This window comes from Notolepis coatsorum (assembly GCF_963971535.1).
Source record: "Notolepis coatsorum genome assembly, chromosome: 6".
Classification (NCBI taxonomy): domain Eukaryota; kingdom Metazoa; phylum Chordata; class Actinopteri; order Aulopiformes; family Paralepididae; genus Notolepis; species Notolepis coatsorum.
This window is the reverse complement of record NC_140170.1, coordinates 15,787,237-15,809,994: the sequence shown is the minus strand read 5'-3', so window position 1 is coordinate 15,809,994 and position 22,758 is coordinate 15,787,237. Positions and strand designations below refer to the sequence as shown.

Sequence of the window (22,758 nt, the reverse complement as noted above, 5' to 3'; positions counted from 1 at the left end):
TTATTATTATTATTATTATTATTATTATTATTATTATTATTATTATTATTATTATTATTATTATTATTATAATGATGTATGGTAGATACACATTCTCATTATTTACATGTTTCAGAGACTGCATTAATAAAATAACCAAATCTATCAAAAGAAAACGTAAGTTAATTTTAAAAGTTTACACAATTTCGACGCCTCTACTCTGTAATGGTGTCGAAGTCTACTGACCTGGATGAAAAATTTACATTCATAGTAATAGTAATAGTGAACCTGAAACGATGACTAATTTATTTGTTAACCCTTTCACTGCGACAATACACAGAATGTTAACATTTTCACTGCCACACGACAGCCGGTTAACCCTTTCACTGCCACACGACAGCTGGTTAACCCTTTCACTGCCACACGACAGCCGGTTAACCCTTTCACTGCCACACGACAGCCGGTTAACCCTTTCACTGCCGCACTACCAAACGGTTAACCCTTTCACTGCGACAATACACAGAAGGGTAACCCTTTCACTGCCACACAACAGAAGGTTAACCCTTTCACTGCGACAATACACAGAAGGTTAACCCTTTCACTGCCACACAACAGCCGGTTAAGCCTTTCACTGCCACATGACAGAAGGTTAACCCTTTACTATCACACAATCTATCCCTCTACTATCACACGTGCGGCTTCAGCTAAAAGATAGATGAGAGCGCGAGAGTGGACCAACCGGTACATGAAGACAAGCCAGCCCATCCTCGAAGTGGGGGACCCTGATGTAAACAAGACGAAAGTGTTTCTCTGGTCTGCATCCCCTTAACAATTGTGTGTATTGAGCTGTACTGTACTGTACCCATTCTGCAATCTGTTAATAAAGTTTTCGATCAATCAATCAATCGGATCCACACTCCTTGTCAGTAGATGGTGGTAATGCTCATGGAAAGTGATGCCAACCGCCAATAAAATAGAGAAGAAGAAGAAGAAGAAGAAGAAGAAGAAGAAGAAGAAGAAGAAGAAGAAGAAGAAGAAGAAGAAGAAGAAGAAGAAGAAGAAGAAGAAGAAGAAGAAGAGTTGTTGATGCTCCCTGACATCTCGCGGGATGTTGTGTTGCTGTCTGACTCTGAAGCTGGTTGCTGGTGTGAATCCCTGGGTTCTCCTCGGCTGCTGGTCCATCAGGCTATCAGCTGGGTCCGTGTACGTTTTGATAGTTCGTTTTTCGTTTTTTTCCTTTTTTCGTATTTCCGTTTGAAACGAAAAACGAACTATCAAACGCTGCAGCCGTTCAGACCAGCGCTTACAAGCCCCGCACATACAAGCCCGCACATAGCAACCCCTTGCTTCCATTGGCTGATTTTGGTGACGTGATTTTGGGTCACGTTGCACTGCGGGATTGATTGATTGATTGATTGAAAACTTTATTAACAGATTGCCGTATGATTTGGGTCACGTTGCACTGCGGGATTGATTGATTGATTGATTGATTGATTGATTGATTGATTCATTGATTGATTGATTGATTGATTGAAAACTTTATTAACAGATTGATTGATTGATTGAAAACTTTATTAACAGATTGCCGAATGGGTACACGTGACCACAGGCCCTGATTGATTGATTGAAAACTTTATTAACAGATTGTAGAATGGGTACACGTGACCTGACCGATTGATTGATTGATTGAAAACTTTATTAACAGATTGCAGAATGGGTACAGTGACCGATTGATTGATTGATTGATTGATTGATTGATTTATTGATTTATTGATTGATTGATTGAAAACTTTATTAACAGATTGCAGAATGCAGTACAGCTCAATACACACAATTGTTAAGGGGATGCAGACCATGCAGTACTGTTACATTTGTGACATACAGTAAATATATACAAGGGGGAGGGAACTGTACATTTATGATGAATTGAAAATGGGGGACCCTGATGTAAACAAGACGGAAGTCTTTCTCTGGTCTGCATCCCCTTAACAATTGTGTGTATTGAGCTGTACTGCAGATATATTTCAATTGCCTTACTTATTTACATAAGTATTATAGGCCTACAGCAGTATTGTACAGACAGTCTGTGTGAAGTCTGTGTGGTTATCCAGCTGCACAAAGGCAGAGCAAGAGGCTCTACAGATTGTGGTGAAGGCGGCAGGCAGGATTGTCGGGACTCCTCTATCAAACATCACCTCCGTCTTCACCTCCCGCTGCCTCCACCGCTCCAAGTGTATCATCAAGGACCAGTCTCACCCAGCACATCACCTCTTTCAGCTCCTTCCCTCAGGGAGGAGATACCGGTCCATACATGCCAAGAGTTAAATATTTAAGAACAGCTTTTTCCCCCAAGCAGTCAGACTGTTAAACGCTCATTGACTGTCCCCTCACGTGCACCATGCACTTACCTGGACTTGATAATCACTGTTACCACTCATCATGCACTTTATTTAAAATATTCTGTTATGTACAGTGTTATATGTGTTTCATGTATGTATATATTGTACTACGGTCTGTGGGAGCTCCCCTGAAATTTCACTCACGGTCATATAAGAGTTTTAATGTACCATGTACAGACATTGGATTTTCTACCCATAATTTGATTTAAAACATTCCATAGATTTTTACCATCATTTCTCACATCATATAACCATGGTTTAAAATATTCCCTTTTTCTCACCTTATTTAACTTTGTGACTTGATTACGTAAGGAACGGTACTTTTGTCTGTCATCTGCAGAACTGGAACACACTGATGCTTTTTTGGCTACAGTATGTCTCTCTCATTCATTAAAATTCATTAAAAGCTACTATCTATCCATGGGGCTGATTTGTTTCTGACATAAATAAGTCCAGTGCAACCTCTGGGTCATCCTCACAACATACCTCCTCCCAGTTTATACCCAACATTTCATTAATAAAACCTTCTACATTAAAACTCTTATATGACCGTGAGTGAAATTTCAGGGGAGCTCCCACAGACCGTAGTACAATATATACATACATGAAACACATATAACACTGTACATAACAGAATATTTTAAATAAAGTGCATGATGAGTGGTAACAGTGATTATCAAGTCCAGGTAAGTGCATGGTGCACGTGAGGGGACAGTCAATGAGCGTTTAACAGTCTGACTGCTTGGGGGAAAAAGCTGTTCTTAAATATTTAACTCTTGGCATGTATGGACCGGTATCTCCTCCCTGAGGGAAGGAGCTGAAAGAGGTGATGTGCTGGGTGAGACTGGTCCTTGATGATACACTTGGAGCGGTGGAGGCAGCGGGAGGTGAAGACAGAGGTGATGTTTGATAGAGGAGTCCCGACAATCCTGCCTGCCGCCTTCACCACCCTCTGTAGAGCCTCTTGCTCTGCCTTTGTGCAGCTGGATAACCACACAGACTTCACACAGACTGTCTGTACAATACTGCTGTAGGCCTATAATACTTATGTAAATAAGTAAGGCAATTGAAATATATCTGCAGTACAGCTCAATACACACAATTGTTAAGGGGATGCAGACCAGAGAAAGACTTCCGTCTTGTTTACATCAGGGTCCCCCATTTTCAATTCATCATAAATGTACAGTTCCCTCCCCCTTGTATATATTTACTGTATGTCACAAATGTAACAGTACTGCATGGTCTGCATCCCCTTAACAATTGTGTGTATTGAGCTGTACTGCATTCTGCAATCTGTTAATAAAGTTTTCAATCAATCAATCAATAAATCAATAAATCAATCAATCAATCAATCAATCAATCAATCGGTCACTGTACCCATTCTGCAATCTGTTAATAAAGTTTTCAATCAATCAATCAATCAATCAATCAATCAATCAATCAATCAATCGGTCAGGTCACGTGTACCCATTCTACAATCTGTTAATAAAGTTTTCAATCAATCAATCAGGGCCTGTGGTCACGTGTACCCATTCGGCAATCTGTTAATAAAGTTTTCAATCAATCAATCAATCTGTTAATAAAGTTTTCAATCAATCAATCAATCAATGAATCAATGAATCAATCAATCAATCAATCCCGCAGTGCAACGTGACCCAAATCATACGGCAATCTGTTAATAAAGTTTTCAATCAATCAATCCCGCAGTGCAACGTGCAACGTGACCCAAAATCACGTCACCATAAAGTTTTCAATCAATCAATCAATCAATCCCGCAGTGCAACGTGCAACGTGACCCAAAATCACGTCACCAAAATCAGCCAATGGAAGCGAGGGGTTGCTATGTGCGGGGCTTGTATGTGCGGGGCTTGTAAGCGCTGGTCTGAAGGTCTGCAGCTGGATACTATTGGCTACTCCATGACAAATGTACTCCAAAGATCGCCAGAAGGGGGCACTGTTGTAACTCTGTGTGGATCATTCATTCCCTTCAAGATTTTAAGTTTCATTTCAACACTGAGCTGGAATGAAACGAAACACTGTTGAAATGAGCTCAGGTTACAGAAGGGTGGCCTGCCCTATAAAAGCGTTTGGTTTGAATGGCAGTTTTTCAATGACAACCTGCAGACTGTAACCATCGTCTCTCGATTCCTACATCATGAATAAGGTATGCTTTTATGTTTGCTATTTCGTTTACTCAAGTCGGAGCGAGGCTATATTGTTCAAATAATATTCATATTATTTGATGAATAGTATTTTCTGTTGTATATAGAGACCAATACATCCATTCATTTAGAATGCTGACATTTTACACCTAGTTAACATATTTATTATATATGATATTTGTTTGCATGATCTGGCTGGATTACATTTTTCAAAGTTGACTGGCGAGAAAGAGGGAGACGTTAACTAACCCTAACTAACCTTACTGTCATGCACTTGTCCTAATAAACTAACCTACACTGTAACACTCAACACTTTGATTAACATTGTTACTCAGCTGATAAGAGTTGTGCCCTTCCTTTTTTTGTAAGTCGCTTTGGATAAAAGCGTCAGCTAAATTACTGAATGTAAATGTAAAATGATTGGCGACCTGCACGCACTGTCAAGCTTTCTTGCCTGAATCAGAAACTATTGTAATAAATAGAAACAATGCTGGCAGGAGAATCCTATCAGGGGCGCTGATTTCATCATTCTAACAGTCTCTAATTAATGAGATAATAACGGGTTAGGGTTATACATGCAATATGGACAATTACAGAATAGATTGATTGATTGACAATTGTAACAGATTGCAGAATGGGTACAATACACACTACAGTACAGCTCAATAGAGAAAGACTTTCGTCTTGTTTACATCAGGGTCCCCCATTTTCACACTGGAACTGGAAAACAAATCTCCAAACGGGGACTGACTAGGCATTTACAGCTGTCTGTTCCGCGTTATTTTTTTCCGTAGCCGCATTTCTAGTAGCCTGCTAAAGTGTCTAAACGGAAGTACAGGAAGTACAGGCTACAGGCGTTCCGGTTTGCACAAAACAATGATAGAAACGTGTGAAGTGCACAATATTTCCTGCAACGGCTTTGCCTGAATATTTTACTACATGACCGGGACGTTCTAGCTTGTTTGCCGACAGGATTCGGGAAAAGTTTGGTCCGTTCGGAGGCAGCTTCCAGTGGAAGTACATACATGGGAATTCTACCCCATACACACTTTCGGCCGTAGTTCTTTACCAGACTCACTATGAGTTGAAAATGGGGGACCCTGATGTAAACAAGACAAAAGTCTTTCTCTGGTCTGCATCCCCTTAACACTTTCAGAGCCGGCCGTGTTTTCCTTTTTACCCCCTTGAATGCCCACCATCTGCTTCAATGTTAACGTTAATATAGCCTAATCTATGTTTTAAATTATGGCTATGTGTCTAATCTGCCCGTCGCTTATCAATGACTCATTTCCAGTCAACATTGTCGAAGCGGATTGTTTTTTTATCGGTTCATTTCCGTTTTATAGCATTTTGAAAAGCCCTCGTTTTCAAGAAGAAAAAAAAGATTCTCTGATAAACGCCCTGTGCTGTAATATTCTAGAACGTTGTCATTTTTCGGCCTATTTATGAATCGTTTTCAAATAAACGCTAGACCATCGATAGTATATGTGTACGCATGCACGCTAGGGATGGGTACCTTTCACATTTGAACCGATACCGGTACCGGTACCTGTGAATCGATACCGGTACCCAACGGTACCTTTTTTCGGTACTTTAGTCTCAAGAAATTAAATGTACCTACCTCAAGTCAAGTCAAGTCAAGTCAAGAGTTTTAATTGTCACGGCATACAGGTATACAATGAAATGCGGGTGGTCTTGCCCGCAACGATGTGCAATACAGTGGTACATATAATAGAATCAAAAGAAGAAACAACATTGTGCAGTAACAGGTAGCAGGTAACATGGAGTGACATCTCGGTATCTGTACATAGTTATTTACAGCGCATGTGTGACATGCTAGTTAGCTTTGGTAGTGCAATACACTGTTCCTGTTATTCTAATTTAAAGTGTCCTTTCCTTTGGCCATAAGTGTGCGTGTGTGCGACATGAGTGTGTGCCCGCTCATGTTAAAGTGTTAAGTGGCTGCTCGTGTGTGAGCGTGCACAGTGTGCGTGTCGTGTGTGTGTTCATGTGTGCTTGTGTGTGGACAGTTCAATGTTCTGAGCACTCAATGTACATTGTTCATGGCTCTGATGGCCTGGGGGAAGAAGCTGAGCCTAAGCCGCTCTGTCCTAGTGGCTGGGATTTGCAGGCGTCTGCCTGACCTCAGCAGCTGAAACAGGCTGTTATTGGGGTGGTGAGGGTCTTTCATTATCCTGCAGGCTCTGGATTTGCACCTCTTGTTGTATAGAACCTGCAGGGGGGGTAGTGCAATACCCGTGGTACGCTCGGCTGAGCGCACCACTTTCTGTAGGGCCTTCTTGTCCTGTGCCGTGCTGTTTCCATACCAGGCAGTGATGTTTCCGGTCAGGATGCTCTCTACAGCTCCTGAGTAGAAGGACTGGAGTATCTTCCCCGATACTCTGAACTTCCTTAACTGTCTCAGGTGGTAGAGACGCTGTTTCGCCTTCTTTACTACTGTGACTATGTGTGTTGACCATGTCAGGTCCTCTGAGATGTGGACCCTCAGGTACTTGAAGCTGCTCACCCTGTCCACGGTAGCCCCGTTTATCATCAGTGGTGTGTGTGTCTCCTGCTGTCCTCTCCTATAATCCACGATCAGTTCCTTGGTTTTGCCAATGTTCAGGAGCAGGCTGTTGTCCTGGCACCAGCGTTCCAGTACCTCAACCTCCTCCCGGTAGGCCTTCTCGTCGTTGTCCGAGATCAGCCCCACCACCACCGTGTCATCTGCGAACTTCACTATGGAGTTGGAGCTGAACTTGGCCACACAGTCGTGTGTGTAGAGTGAGTACAGCAGGGGGCTCAGAACACAGCCCTGGGGGGACCCGATGCTCAGGGTGATGGTGTTGGAGGTCTGACCCCCCACCCTGACCGCCTGGGGTCTTTCGCTCAGAAAGTCCAGTACCCAGGCGCTCAGGGCGGAGCTCAGACCTAGCTCGATCAGCTTGTCCACCAGTCTGGTGGGGACTATGGTGTTGAACGCTGAGCTGTAGTCAATGAACAACAGTCTCACATAGCCCCCCTTCTGACGGTCAAGGTGCGAGAGGGTGCTGTGCAGTACCTGGGAGACCGCGTCGTCGGTGGACCTGTTTGTCCTGTATGCAAATTGCATAGGGTCCATATCACTGGGGAGGGAGGCACAAATGTGGTCCTTGACCAGCCTCTCGAAACATTTCATGACCACAGAGGTGAGTGCCACCGGTCTGTAGTCATTTGGACATGCTGGGGAGGGTTTCTTCGGCACAGGGATGATGGTAGACCTCTTGAAGCAGGCAGGGACCACTGACTCCGCCAGTGATTGATTAAATATGGCGGTGAACACAGGGGCCAGCTGGTTGGCACAGGTCTTGAGTATACGTCCTGTTATGCCATCTGGGCCAGCAGCCTTCCTGGTGTTCACCTGCATAAATGCTCTTCTCACACTGTGTTCCGACAACGAGAGAGCGTCCCCCCCCCCTCGCGGTTGCCCCCCCCCCTCCACAACAGCCGGCGCGCCAGTGACGTCACTAGCCGGAGAGCCAGCAGCGCCACTGTCTACACCAAACCGAGCGTAGAAGGTGTTGAGCTTGTCCGCGAGGGAGGCGTCGTCGCTCCCCATTGAGGGGGCGCTGACTTTATAGTCAGTTATTGTCTTCAGTCCCTGCCATAATCCTCTTGTGTCGTTTTGTGCCATTTGTGTCTCCAGTTTGTCAGCATATGTCCTCTTAGCAAGTTTGACAGCTTTGCGTAGAGTATAGACTGAAGCCTTATACTCCTCCATGTTTCCTGACTCTCTACCCAGGTTGTAGGCGGTGGTACGAGAGTTCAGAGCTGCTCTAATAGTGCTATCCACCCACGGTTTCTGGTTTGGGAAAATCCGCACCGTTTTCCTGAGGACAATACCATCAGCTATTGTTGTTATGTAGCACACCACTATGTCTGCTAGTTCACTGACGTCACTGGCGCTTCCTATGAACATATCCCAATCCGTGTCTACCTCAGTCGTAAAAAAAAAATATCCAAACTTCAAATAACTACAATTTTGACAGTTTTCGGCTTGTCATTGCTCCGACTGCTTTGTTGTTGAATCAAGTCAAATCCTAGGTAAGCATATATTGTGCGTGTGAACGTTGACATGAAAAGAAAAAAGTAAAAAAAAAAATTTATAAAATTTTTTTTTTTTTATTTTTTTTTTATTTTTTTTTTCGGTTTCTCACTTGATTCGATACTCGGTAGTACCGACGTGTTTCGGTTCGGTACCTCAAAAGTACAGAATTCGGTACCCATCCCTAATGCACGCTGGTGCCGCACGCTGAAAATCGATTCTCCTAGTTCCTGACCGCTCGCTTACAGTCAAACAGCCTGGGGGACACATAGGGGGAAAGCTTATATCTCCGTGAAAATAGGTCTGATCATCCCAAGACTGGTAAAATAGATTCCTTACCTGGGATCAGATGGTATCCAAATGGATTATTCCAATTCCTGATCGCCATTCCAAAAATCTATCCTTTTATTGATCCACCGCTACATACTGTACAACACATATTACATGCTGTGCTGAGGGTCCAGCATGAATCTGATCGGCTCCGGTTACATGCGTGAGAAGTAAAATGTGGATTCCGGAGTTTTTTTTTCTCATCCATTTTCATGGAGTCCAATCCAAAAGGGTGCATTACCATCTGGGAGACGATAGGGGGCGCTTTTTTCACATCTGAGCGCCTGGTGGGGCAGGCTTACCAATGGTAGACCCGGTTGATGAAATATGAATTCAGATCGCTAATAAAAAAAATAAAACGAGAATGCTCGTGATGGGCATTCAACCCGCGGGCTGATAACCCGAGATATCTCGTGATGGGCATTCAAAGTGTTAAGGGGATGCAGACCAGACAAATTATTTCGTCTTGTTTACATTAGGGATGCACCGATCCGACTTTTTCAGTCCCGATACCGATACCTGGGTTTGGGTATCGGCCAATACCGATCCGATACCCATTGTCCAATCCCCCCCCCCCCAAAAAGTTAAAAAAAGAAAAATGTAATCCACGTTTTTTTATTTTTTATATTAAAATATATTTTGTTTTTAAGAATTGTAAAGGATCACAAGCGTGTTTTTGATTTGTTGTAAACAAAGACAGAAAATAAACTTCATTCAATTAATAAACTGTATGCCTCACTGTGTGGAAGAGACTGGGATCATTCTTTCGTGCAACAAGGCAACATCAGGCTTGACTTAAAAGATTACTTTCCTAACTTAGTGAAACTAAATGTAACAAATTAACACATAGATATAAATGTACTGAATGGTTATTTCTTATTTTATTTATTATAAAAAAAAATAATAAATAGAAATCCGATATATATATTTTTTTTTACCGATACCCGATCCAGCTATTTTACTGATATCGGCGGCCGATACCAATATCGGATCGGTGCATCCCTAGTTTACATCAGGGTCCCCCATTTTCAATTCATCATGACACTTATGACATACACAACATACAGATATATGGTACTGTTTTATCAAGACATTTATGACATACAAGACATACAAGTATACAGTACTGTATAAGAGACATAGATCATAGTTTTTAATTGCAGCCACCCGTAGGTGCTCTTTGAGAGCGGTTTTGAAGGTGGGTATAGGGATTCACATGCTTTTACGGCTGTGGGTAGGGTGTTCCACATTGTTGTGGCATAATTGAGAAACGTGTTTAGTCCCTTGTTTGAGCCGAATCTGGGTTTAACATGATTTGTGGAGCTCCCTCTGGTGTTGTGGGAGTGGAATTCATTGACCTTTGGGAAGTATTTTGACATGTACATGGGTATCTTAGTGGTGTAATCTATTTTGTAGCAGTTGCTGTACGCTGTCGTCTACTCTAAGCCATCCTAGGTTTTCAAAATTGGCAGGGGTAACTAGGGCTGGGCGATATGGCCAAAAATTATATTGCGATAACGATATCGATAACAATATCATATCACTCGATATTCGATATTATCGATATTGTTATAAGTATAAAAAAAGATTTTTTTTATTTTTTTATAAACAACAGATGTACCGTAATTCCTCTAATAGTAACCCCGGCTTGTATTTGTTTCAACTGTATTGGATACCAGGCTTGTATTAGGAGGAGGCATGTATAAGAGAGGGGCCTATATTTCTAATTTTCAAACCAATCGTAATGAATAAATCAACATTTTGTGTCAGTTTGAACCCAGTAAAATGTACTGGGTTCATTTATTGAAACCAAGCAAGTACTGTATGAAATACGGTAGTAAACAGTGCAATTACAGGTGGTCAAAAAAAGTAAAATAAAGTAAAATAGTGCAATCACAATACTGGTATAATAATAATAATAATAATAATAATAATAATAATAATAATAACTTCGTTTTATACAATTCTGAGGTAGGCTTACTCTCTTGGTAAACATTAACACCTATTTACTGCACAGCCAGGCCAGCATATAACAATAACTCTAATATACATGAAACCCGGCTTGTATTAGGAGGCCGGCTTATAATTGCTTAGCTCAACAGCGCACCCGGTCATTAATAGAGACCCGGTTTTTAATTGAATACCGGTTACTATTAGAGGAATTACGGTATGTTTATTTTGCAGCAATTCTTTGTCGTTGCCGCCATCTTTAGTGTTACATCCCCTCACACTCCAGTTCTCAGGCTGCAGCTGGTTTGAAAGCGAAAGTAAACCGGCTTCTCTGCTGGCTGTGGCTCCAGGGGAGTTGAACAGTTCTGGCTCTGCTAGTTTCTTTTTTATCTTTTGGCGCTTTTTTGGTGGACAAACCACCGCACATGTGCACCGTGACTGGAGTCTAGCTCTGCTAGCACACATAGCCTACTGTGTACAGACGGTTTCAAACTGTATTTTAAATTAGAAAGCAAACAAAATAAATGGACAAGAGAAAAATAAATCTCAATTTGGTCAGTATTGTCATTTGGACAAGCAAAGCCATTACTTTAATTTGCAGGCAAGAAAGACAAGTCTGTCCACTGTCTCTGGTTTTAAAACGGCCCTGTTGCAGGTCACAAAAAAAAAAAAAGAAAAAAAAAAAATCGATTTTATTTTTGATATCGATTATTAAAATATATCGCGATAATTATCGTTATCGTTATATCGCCCAGCCCTAGGGGTAAGGTGGGTTTTTAGGAGTAAGGTCAAGCAGTAGTCTGACCAGTTTGTTTTGTGATGTTTGTAGTCTTGTTTTTAGGGCCTTTGAGGTGCTTTGGTACCATGAGGTGCAAGCATAGTCTTAGTACCCTTGAATGAGTGCTCCTGCTAGAGTCTTCAAGGTATTCTTGTTTACCAGAGAGGCGATCCGGTACACGAATCTAGTTCGTTGGTTGACTTTTTGTATTACATTGGTTGCCATTTTGTCACAGGAAAGATTTGCCTCTAGGATGGAACCCAGGTAGGTAATTTCATCTTTCCTTGTGACAATTTTGTCACCCACTGAGTTTGTTATTTTATCCAAAGAGAATGGACTCTGTTTTACCCAGGTGTAATGATAGTTTGTTATCAGCGAGCCAGGTGCAGATTCTGCCGAGTCCAGAGTTGAGGGTTTTTTCAACCTGTAACTTGTTCTTGTCAGAGACCAGCAGGGCTGAGTCGTCCGCGAACAGGAACAAGTTGCAGTGACAAGCTGACGACATGTCATTTGCATAAATTAGGAACAGATAATGCATTCCTAGTGGTGATATTATCACCTGATATATCTTCTATAATGTCCTCGAATGTATTACCTCTGTCTATAGTATAGAGTGTCTATAGGCCTACTCATTGTTCATACTATTTATACCATATATTCTTTATATATTTCATGTATACACAGGAGGAGAGCGCTGACTCTAAAACCACTGCCTGAGAGAGAAGAGGGGGCCCTGACTCTAAAACCACAGAGAGAGAGAGATGGACAGCGTTGCCTCTAAAACCGGGAAGTCTCTGGAAGATGACCACCAAACCGAAGCTGAGAGGTAAGATGAGGATCTCTAAATGTCCATGACTGTTGTCCATCTTAGAACTCAGCAGTGATGTCATGACATCATCATCACAAGATCATCATGACATCATCATTAGTCAGAGTAACAGTTCAGTATCTGATTGTGTTGAAACCCACTCCATCAGGAGAGACCAGACTCCCCTGCACCCAGCTGGTAATGGGTTAGGGTTAGGGTTAGAGACCAGACTCCCCTGCACCCAGCTGGTAATGGGTTAGGGTTAGGGTTAGAGACCAGACTCCCCTGCACCCAGCTGGTAATGGGTTAGGGGTAGGGTTAGAGACCAGACTCCCCTGCACCCAGCTGTACCCAGCAAACGTCTTTCTCTGGTCTGCATCCCCTTAACAATTGTATGTATTGAGCCGTACTGTATTGTACCCATTCGGCAATCTGTTAAATAAAGTTTTCATTCATTCATTCATTCATTCATTCATTCATTCATTCATTCATTCATTCATTCATGAGTGATGGCTGTCGGAATGTAGAGCTATTATTTCAACATGTAGACCGCTCATTTTAACAAAAGAGAATACCACTTACAGCACCTTTAATCCTATTTCCTTGGTGAATATGACTTACCGTGTGGACAGTCTGGCAGCCCCACCGACACATGCTTTACAAAGAGAACTCAACACAAACACTGTCTGAGTCATGAAGTTAAGGCTTCTTTGAGGCTTTTCACTAAGCGGTTTTCTTCAGGGCTGCTATAGGGTCAACTGTATTCCATTGCCACGGTGATGACTTTACTGTACAACAATTGCACTAGCAACTGACGACTGAGGGCAAATATATTCTTTTCTTAATAGATAACCTTTACTAATAGATAAAATAATTTCTGAATTCTAAGGACACAAATTGCATGATTTAGACCAGTTGGGTGTTTTGATTAGATTAATTAGATTCAAATTAATTGTCATTATAGAGCACAAGTACAGTATAGCGAAAATAATTTTGGCATCCAACCAGAGTGCGAATGTAACAGTAAAGCGCAATGGTAATATATAATTTACAGGTGATTAAACTGAGTATAAAATATATATATTTTTTGAAAAGAAAAATGCTACTTTATACAATTGATAGGGACAGCAATCCTTTATGGTCATACATTTCAGTGGGTTACATCATTATTGATTGATTGAAATTTGTATTAACAGATTGCAGAATGGGTACAGTACAGTTTCTACGTCAAACTCTCTTTTCTGGACTCTTTGTATCACAAACAGTACTGTATTTGCAAATCTGGTAGTTCATAAATGTATAGATGTAGCAGTACTGTCTATCTGTATGTCGTGTATGTCATATATGTTATAATGAATTGAAAATGGGGGACCCTGATGTAAACAAGACGAAAGTCTTTCTCTGGTCTGCATCCCCTTAACAATTGTATGTATTGAGCCGTACTGTACTGTACCCATTCTGCATTCTGTTAATAAAGTTTTCAATCAATCAATCAATCAAACCAGACTCCCCTGCACCCAGCTGGTAATGGGTTAGGGTTAGAGACCAGACTCCCCTGCACCCAGCTGGTAATGACTTCATCCAGTAGTTCAAGTTTCAAGATTAGTTGTCATACAGAAATACAGAACACTTTTGCATGAAATGCTTCTTTCTGTTTTGCTCCTGAGAGTGTGCTAGATACAATAAAAAGATAGTATAAAATAAGGATAATATAAGTATAAAATAGAAAGTCAAGTACGTAAACAAGTGTAAACAACAACAAAACATTTCAATATACATATATACAGTATATATATATATAGTATATACAATGCAGAGTAGAGAAGGTAACTGAGTTACAGCAATATACAGTACAGTGTAGAAATGGTGAGGTATAGCTTAGCTTGTGGTGCCACCTTGTGGTGGTGAGGTAGGCTCAGGGTGTGATAAGAAATTATGATAAAGATGATGATGATACGACAGAACCCTTTTTTGTGTAAATATTAGTATGTTCTCTGTTGCATCTGTATGTATAGTGTCATGCAAGTCCAGGTGGGCTGGACAGCTTGAGAGACTCAAAAAAACTGATCATCATTATTATGAATATGACGTGTGTTTAGTGTGCATCTATGTTCTATCTATGATCATCAGCATTATTATGAATATGATGTGTGTTTAGTGTGTATCTACAGTATGTTCTATGACCATCATCATTATTATGAGAGGTCAGATCTCATGACATATTCAGTCCAGCGTTTCCGTTAGCCGGTAATTACCGGTATTTGACCGGCAAAATCTGTTGAAGTCCGACATATTTAATCTCTCCGGTCATAGTGTCCGGTGAAAATAGTTCCCTCTGGGCACAGTTTGATTATTTGAATTGTATTTGGATGGGCTGGAGTTGGGTGGCCTATGCGATGAACGAAACAATCATTGCGTTTGTTGTCGTTGCTTCGCTCAGCGAGAGCTTGCTGCTGGATTTGCGGAAGGCATGCAGCTGCAGACCCACAGAACCCACCAGCTTTGCTGGCACAGTGCGGTCCCCAGACCTGGAAAGCTGCTCTGCGGGTCTGCAGCTGGATGCTTCTTGCAAACTAACTGCGGCCGGCTCGCGCTGATAACAGCTTTCATTGTTGGACCGGCTGCTTGGTGGAGCAACGATGAAACGAATGTAATGAATCGTTCGTCGCATGGGCTATTTAATTTTGGCCTGTTTTGGTACGGTTCGGGTGGTCAAGTTGTGCTTGGAGGGAGTTGTTTTCACCGGACATTATGACCAGCACCAAGTCGTTGGGAGGTGGAGATATACATCACGCAAACCCACGATAATGTTGCCGTCTCTCTCTGCAAAATTTCTCAGTTCTTCGCTTGATATAATTAATACAAATGTCCAATATAACGGAATTCGTTAGCTCATAAAAATGTGATTATAACAGACTGCTGTTTAGTGTCGGACCGACTGCCCACATACGCGGTCTATTTTATTTCAAGTCAGCAGCAGCACGGAGTATCGAGGGACTTATTTTATTTGGAATATATTAATGACTGTATACGCAAAAGTAGCCTAGTTTTAAGTAATAATATTATAAATCTACATGCCTTGAGGATGACATTCTTTATATAGCCTGCCTATCAATTGTTTTAAAGCTCAATAAACTATGACCGGAATTAATCTCATTTGTCCGGTAGATTGAAATCTTGCAGGTCACGGAGACCGGCAACAATTTTTTCTAACGGAAACCCTGATTCAGTCTCTCAGTTCCAGATAAGTTCTATACGGGACCACTCTCACATCAGTGCTCTGCTTGCTGCACTGTGTACCTTGCTGTCTGTTTTCTGTGTAGCTTAGAGTCTCACACTGCATTGAATGGCTCAGTCTCAGATGTTGTTTATGGTGTATTAGTTAGGGGTGGGACAATACATCGATCCAGATCGATATATCGATCTATTATCAATAATCAAATAGGATCGACGCAACGTAGGCCTGCCGCGATAAGCAATAAATCGATTAATTGCCGCGATAATTAAAAGTAATGCAATGATTTTGACGGGCGCGATTAATTGCTATTTGCGCCTTGTCAGTCACTGTCCGTGTGGGGGGCCGCTGGCCATACTACAGAGCACAGCTCCGTGGGGCAGTAGCAACGCCACATATAGTTTAACTACATTTCTCAATGGTGTTGCTCCTTTTAACCAAGTAGCGTTATTTATAGTGTAACGTTAGCTATTTTTAGACCCAAGTAGTTACTCGCTACTGCCCGGAGAAACTGGACTGCTAAATAAAGATGAAAGATCGAGTGTTGATTCTCATTCAAAGCTAACAACATTAGCTAACAAACGAAATACAACGTATAGCATAGCTACAACACAGAATAACGTTAATACAATTACATGCATCATTGTTTACAATGAACGGGTGGGGCTAGTCAAAGGACTGGACACGGGGACAAGTTAAACATGAATTCATTTATTATAACGTAGTAGGTAGTTTCGAGTCGTGCTGCAGTGCCTACGCGCCACAGCTATTCTATTATATACTGCTTTGACGCTTCCTCCTCATCGTTGATTGCCTGTAGTAGCTGCATCTAACGTTAGTAGCTAACGTTAAAACTAACCTAAAGTTAGTTGTTCACCAACAATCTCAATATTTGTTTTATCATTAGCTCAAAAACACAACCGGACGAGACAAGTTGGCCGCTCATAGGTGGCGGTGCCGCTAGGATAATAACAACAGTACTTCCGGTCCGGTCGGTGGGCTTCAAAATAAAAGTCTAAACACCGGAAAAGACGGAGCGGTGGGCTTCAAAATAAAAGTTTTGGGAAATAAATTTCTCAAAAAAAAATTCTCTAACCGGTCGCAATAATATCGCTTATCGCGATATTTTCGGGGGCAATTAATCGCCCAGCAAAATGTGTTATCGTGGCAGGCCTAACGCAACGTAAAAAGATCGATTCATATTGCGATACTCTTATTTTGAAAATCCCCGCGAGTCATATCCGCCGGCGCCCAGTATTGTGAAACTCTGTGTAGACATTACAGCAGTGTTTGCGTCTGCTGTAAAGCACTCAGAGCGTCTATTTTGCGAGCCGATATAAGTCTGTGCAGTTTTTCCCCCGCAACGGGTCAAATGCATATAACAGGCGTTGCATCGTCGCCATTCCTTTATGCCAACGTCGCGTTAAATATCTAAATGAACGTTGCGTTGGCTGCTTAAAAGCTAAGCAGCTAACCGTGAGAGAGAACAGGAGAGGAGAGAGGGGACTTGGAAGGAGGAGGGGTGGGGGCTGTGGGGGACTGTGTGTGTGTGTGTGTCTGTGTGTGTCTGTGTGTGTGTTAAAGCTCAATATATAAAAACAAAAGTGAACACGAGGTCTATTTGTATTAAAAACAATAGATTGTTTTTCATTTAAATGTCTGGAAGAGCTCAAAAATAAATACATCAATTGTTATTTCCGTTGCCTTTTTTTAGTAGATCTAAATGTGACTGATTGTGTTAAATGGGCACATAATATCGCCTCATATCGATCGCAGGCACCTGAATTGAATCGTATCGTATCGTATCGTGGCAGACTTTGTGATATCGGCAAATATCGTATTGTTGTCCAAAGAATCGATATCGTATCGTATCGTGATGAAACTGGTGATTCCCACCCCTAGTATTAGTAGTGTAATAGAATAAACAAGGGGACACACCTGTGTTGCTTACTATAAGGAGTGTAAGTAAGTATAGAGGTTGTATCTGATCCACCTTTGTGGATGGTGACTATACAAAAGTGTGTGTCTGTTTACATCTATATTGAAACATTGGGTTCCTAGTAATCACAATGGTCCCCTGGTTGTCCTCATAAACAACAGTCTCCATATATACACAATGTTCATCATTTTAAACGGTTTTGACAGAACGCCCATTTTTCAAAAACACCATATTCGGTATAGAATGTAGTCCGGGGGGGGGGGGATTAGGGGGATCAAGTGTAGTCCAGGGGGGGATTAGGGGGATCAAGTGTAGTCCAGGGGGGGATTAGGGGGATCAAGTGTAGTCCAGGGGGGGGATTAGGGGGATCAAGTGTAGTCCAGGGGGGGATTAGGGGGATCAAGTGTAGTCCAGGGGGGGGATTAGGGGGATCAAGTGTAGTCCAGGGGGGGATTAGGGGGATCAAGTGTAGTCCAGGGGGGGATTAGGGGGATCAAGTGTAGTCCAGGGGGGGGGGATTAGGGGGATCAAGTGTAGTCCAGGGGGGGGGGATTAGGGGGATCAAGTGTAGTCCAGGAGGGGATTAGGGGGATCAAGTGTAGTCCAGGGGGGGGATTAGGGGGATCAAGTGTAGTCCAGGAGGGGGGGGATTAGGGGGATCAAGTGTAGTCCAGGGGGGGATTAGGGGGATCAAGTGTAGTCCAGGAGGGGGGATTAGGGGGATCAAGTGTAGTCCAGGAGGGGGGATTAGGGGGATCAAGTGTAGTCCAGGAGGGGGGATTAGGGGGATCAAGTGTAGTCCAGGAGGGGGGGTTAGGGGGATCAAGTGTAGTCCAGGGGGGGGATTAGGGGGATCAAGTGTAGTCCAGGGGGGGCGATTATGGGGATCAAGTGTAGTCCAGGGGGGGGGGGATTAGGGGGATCAAGTGTAGTCCAGGGGGGGGATTAGGGGGATCAAGTGTAGTCCAGGAGGGGGGGTTATGGGGATCAAGTGTAGTCCAGGAGGGGGGGGGATTATGGGGATCAAGTGTAGTCCAGGAGGGGGGGATTAGGGGGATCAAGTGTAGTCCAGGGGGGGGGGGATTAGGGGGATCAAGTGTAGTCCAGGGGGGGGGGATTAGGGGGATCAAGTGTAGTCCAGGAGGGGGGGGGATTAGGGGGATCAAGTGTAGTCCAGGAGGGGGGGGATTAGGGGGATCAAGTGTAGTCCAGGAGGGGGGATTAGGGGGATCAAGTGTAGTCCAGGAGGGGGGGGATTAGGGGGATCAAGTGTAGTTCAGGAGGGGGGGATTAGGGGGATCAAGTGTAGTCCAGGGGGGGGATTATGGGGATCAAGTGTAGTCCAGGGGGGGGGGATTAGGGGGATCAAGTGTAGTCCAGGGGGGGGGGATTAGGGGGATCAAGTGTAGTCCAGGGGGGGGGGGATTAGGGGGATCAAGTGTAGTCCAGGGGGGGGGATTAGGGGGATCAAGTGTAGTCCAGGAGGGGGGGGATTAGGGGGATCAAGTGTAGTCCAGTACATTTATATCTTAATACATTGTATTCTCTTAATGCTTTTTATTATTATTATTATCATATCATTATCATTATTATTATTATTATTATTATTATTATTATTATTATTATTATTATTATTATTATTATTATTATTATTATTATTATTATTATTATTATTATTATTATTATTAAGAAATAATATACCACTTTTCAATGTAACTAATGGTATCTCTATTGCATATCCAGACTTGGTGACTGTAACCTCTCAGAGACAAGCTGTGAAGCTCTGGCCTCAGTTCTCAGCTCCAACCCCTCCCACCTGAGAGAGCTGAACCTGAGTAACAACGACCTGCAGGATTCAGGAGTGAAGCTGCTCTCTGCTGGACTGAGTCCACACTGGAGACTGGAGACTCTCAGGTTAGTGTTCCTGGACCAGTTCAACAGACAACCATGTAAAACATATTTTAAAAACATCAGATGAATAAGAAATATGTACATTTGATGTGTTGGTTAAATAATACTAGTACCTGTGTGTCTTTGTGGTTTTCACTTACCGGTATGTGTCTTTTTGATTTGATTTTGATTTGTCTCGAACATAGAAACATAAAACAAGTTTAAAAAACAAAAAGGTAAATAGTCAAAGACTATTTCCATACAATAAGTGTTCGAGAAGGAACAGGGGGAAGTAAAACAACTTATCAAGCCCTGCCCCTTCCTTACAATATTTGACATTATAATTTAATAAAAATAAAAATAATATAACATAAAAAATTAAATAAAGGTAAAAAAATTTATATATCCAAATATCCAAATGAGAAAAAATAATAGGCAGTCACATTACTGCTCAAGCTCCTCTCTTATATGTGTCCATAAGTGCTTGTTTATAGCTACCTTTAAATGTATTGATATTTTTGCTTAATTTTATATTCGTATCCAGACCATTCCAAACTGCAATGCACATACTTTTAAGAGTTGTACGTACCGTAGGTTGCTTTAAAGCTAATGTCCCTCTAAAATTATAAACACTCTCTCTAGCCGTGAACATTTTTTTAATGTTGCTTGGTAATTCGTTTTTTATTGCCAGAAACATAATTTGTGCAGATTTGAATTTGATTAAGTCCATGAATTTTAATGTTTGACTCCTTACAAACAGACTATTTGTGTGATCTAAATATCTACCATGATGTACTATCCGTATGGCTCTTTTTTGCAGTGTGCATATCTTTTGTAAGTTGCTTTTATAAGTATTTCCCCAGGTTTTAACACAATATGATAGTACAATGAGTGTGCAATATAATGTATATAGAGTTTTCTGATTCAGGATATATCTAGTCTTGCCCAGTATACCAATACTTCTCGCTAACTTTGAACACAAATATTTTATATGGGGTTTCCAGCAGAGTTTGTGGTCTATTAAGACCCCTAGAAACTTGTTTGTATATACTCTCTCAATTTTTACATTATCAATTTTCAGTTGAGGATCAGTGATTATTTTACAATTTCCAAATATCATGAAGTTGTTTTTTTTCAAATTGAGTGATAACTTATTTGTGTTGAACCAACCTTTTAATTTGTCTATTTCTATGTTTGCCACTTCTAAAAGCTGCTGAAGGTCATCCCCTGAACATAAAATGTTTGTGTCATCCGCAAAGACAACAAGTTTCAGTATGTCAGATACTTTACATATATCATTTATGTATAAAATGAACAATTTGGGTCCCAATACTGACCCCTGTGGAACACCACAGGTAATGTTTAAGCATTGTGACTTGTGCTGACCCATCAGAACAAATTGCTGCCTGTTACTAATATAGCTTTTCAGCCAGTCTAGAGCAACCCCTCTGACACCAAACCTGTCCATCTTTTTCAGTAAAATCTCATGATCTATTGTATCAAAAGCTTTTTTTTAGGTCAATGAATATTCCTAATACATATTTCTTTCTCTCTATACCGTCCGTTATTTCTTCTACAAGCTCCATTAATGCCATGGAGGTAGATCTAGCTGTTCTAAAACCATACTGGCTGTCCATTAGGAGATTCTGTTTTTCAATGAAAGTGTCTGTGTGTGTATATGTGTGTGTGTGTGTGTCCGTGTGTGAGAGTGTGTATGTGTGTGTCAGATTCAGATTACTTTATTCGCCATTTATGTAAACACAATGGAATGTGATTCGACAGTACAGTACATAAACTTTTTTTCTTTTTTTTATACTTAAACTTTTATTTTCAGTTTCTTGATTTACAAACAAACATCCACATACAACAATACAATTGGCGGTAAAAATTATAAAAGACAGTACAATACAATTCAACAGATAAGAACTAAAAGATATAGCTGATAGTAGAAAATAATATCAAAATCAAATGAAGAGTTGACCTAAAATAAATTAACTAAAGGGAAAAAGAAAAAAGAAAAAAAAGATATAAAAGAATAAAGTGACATGGTTCTTTGGTACCTTCATAGTTTATTTTCATTTCTATTTCTATTTATCTTCTTGTCTCCCTTTCACTCTCCTCTGATGTCGTTTCTTTTCTTCCTATACTCTTCCCACTTCTCCCATTTTGACTCAAACTTCTCGTCTTGTAGCCTCAGCCTATGTGTGATTCTCATTGTTCCCTCGTCGGTGCTTCTACTCTATACCACATTTTCGTCAATGCTTTCTTGGCTGCTACTAGTAATATCTTAATCAAGTATTTGTCTTCCCCCTGAATTCCTTCCTGTGTTAAGTTCCCTAAATACAATACTTGGCCTGTCTGGGGTATTTCATATCCTACTATTTCATTTATTATCCCTCCTATCTCTTCCCAATAGTTCCTTATTATCTGACATCCCCAGAATATGTGTGTGTGGTTTGCTATTTCCTGTCCTCATTTTCTCCAGCATGGTTTCTGTGTTGGTGTATAGTTGCCCTATATTTCTGGTGTTATAAAGAATCTAATTATGTTTTTCCACCCAAACTCCCTCCATATCCTTGACCCTGTGGTTGTGTGTTGTATCTTTATGTTGTACCATTCTTCTTCTGTTATCTACGTTTCTAATTCATTCTCCCACTTTTCCTTTATATATTTGGTTGTGATGTCCTTGCTGTCCATTATTGCCTGATATAGTGCTGATATCCCCCCCCCCCCTTCCTTCCTTCGTATGCTTTTACCATTATCCTAATTATCCCATTCTGATCTTTGTCTTTGTCAAGTTTTATTTCCTTGTTGTAGTAGTCCCTAATCTGTAAATATCTAAAGGGGTCTCTATTCTCCAGTAAACATACACTTTTTTCACAAATAAGAATAATAAATAATAAATAAAGTGCAAAACAGGACAGAAACAGTGAGACAACAATAAGACAGTAAAGTGCAGTGGCTGGAGACATGTTAACAGTGCAGCATAAAGTCCACAAGTCCAGCCCTAGCAGCTCGCCATAGAGGGGGGGGGGGGAGCAGGGGGACACCTGACTGGTTTACCAGGCGAGCTGCTGAGGGGAAGAAGCTGAGTCTGTGACGTGTTTTTAATGTCTTGGGCAGCCGTAGCCGCCTGCCGTGGGGGAGCATGGTGAAGAGGCTGTGACCCGGGTGGGCGGGGTCTGCCATGATCTTCCTCGCCCT

General features: G+C 41.5%; 1 protein-coding gene across 1 annotated transcript in view; it reads left to right on the top strand.

Moving 5' to 3' along the window:
• Positions 1 to 4,404: 4,404 nt before the first annotated feature.
• LOC311229388 (uncharacterized protein) overlaps positions 4,405 to 22,758 on the top strand; it is a gene marked incomplete at its 3' end in the record, with an annotated part of 83,629 nt that continues 65,275 nt past the window's right edge. Inside the window, exons 1-3 of the mRNA XM_084315476.1 lie at positions 4,405 to 4,542; positions 12,367 to 12,508; positions 19,408 to 19,578. Of these exons, the coding sequence (XP_084171602.1) occupies positions 12,444 to 12,508; positions 19,408 to 19,578 (236 nt within the window). The 5' untranslated portion in view covers positions 4,405 to 4,542; positions 12,367 to 12,443. The remainder of the gene's footprint in view (positions 4,543 to 12,366; positions 12,509 to 19,407; positions 19,579 to 22,758) is intronic.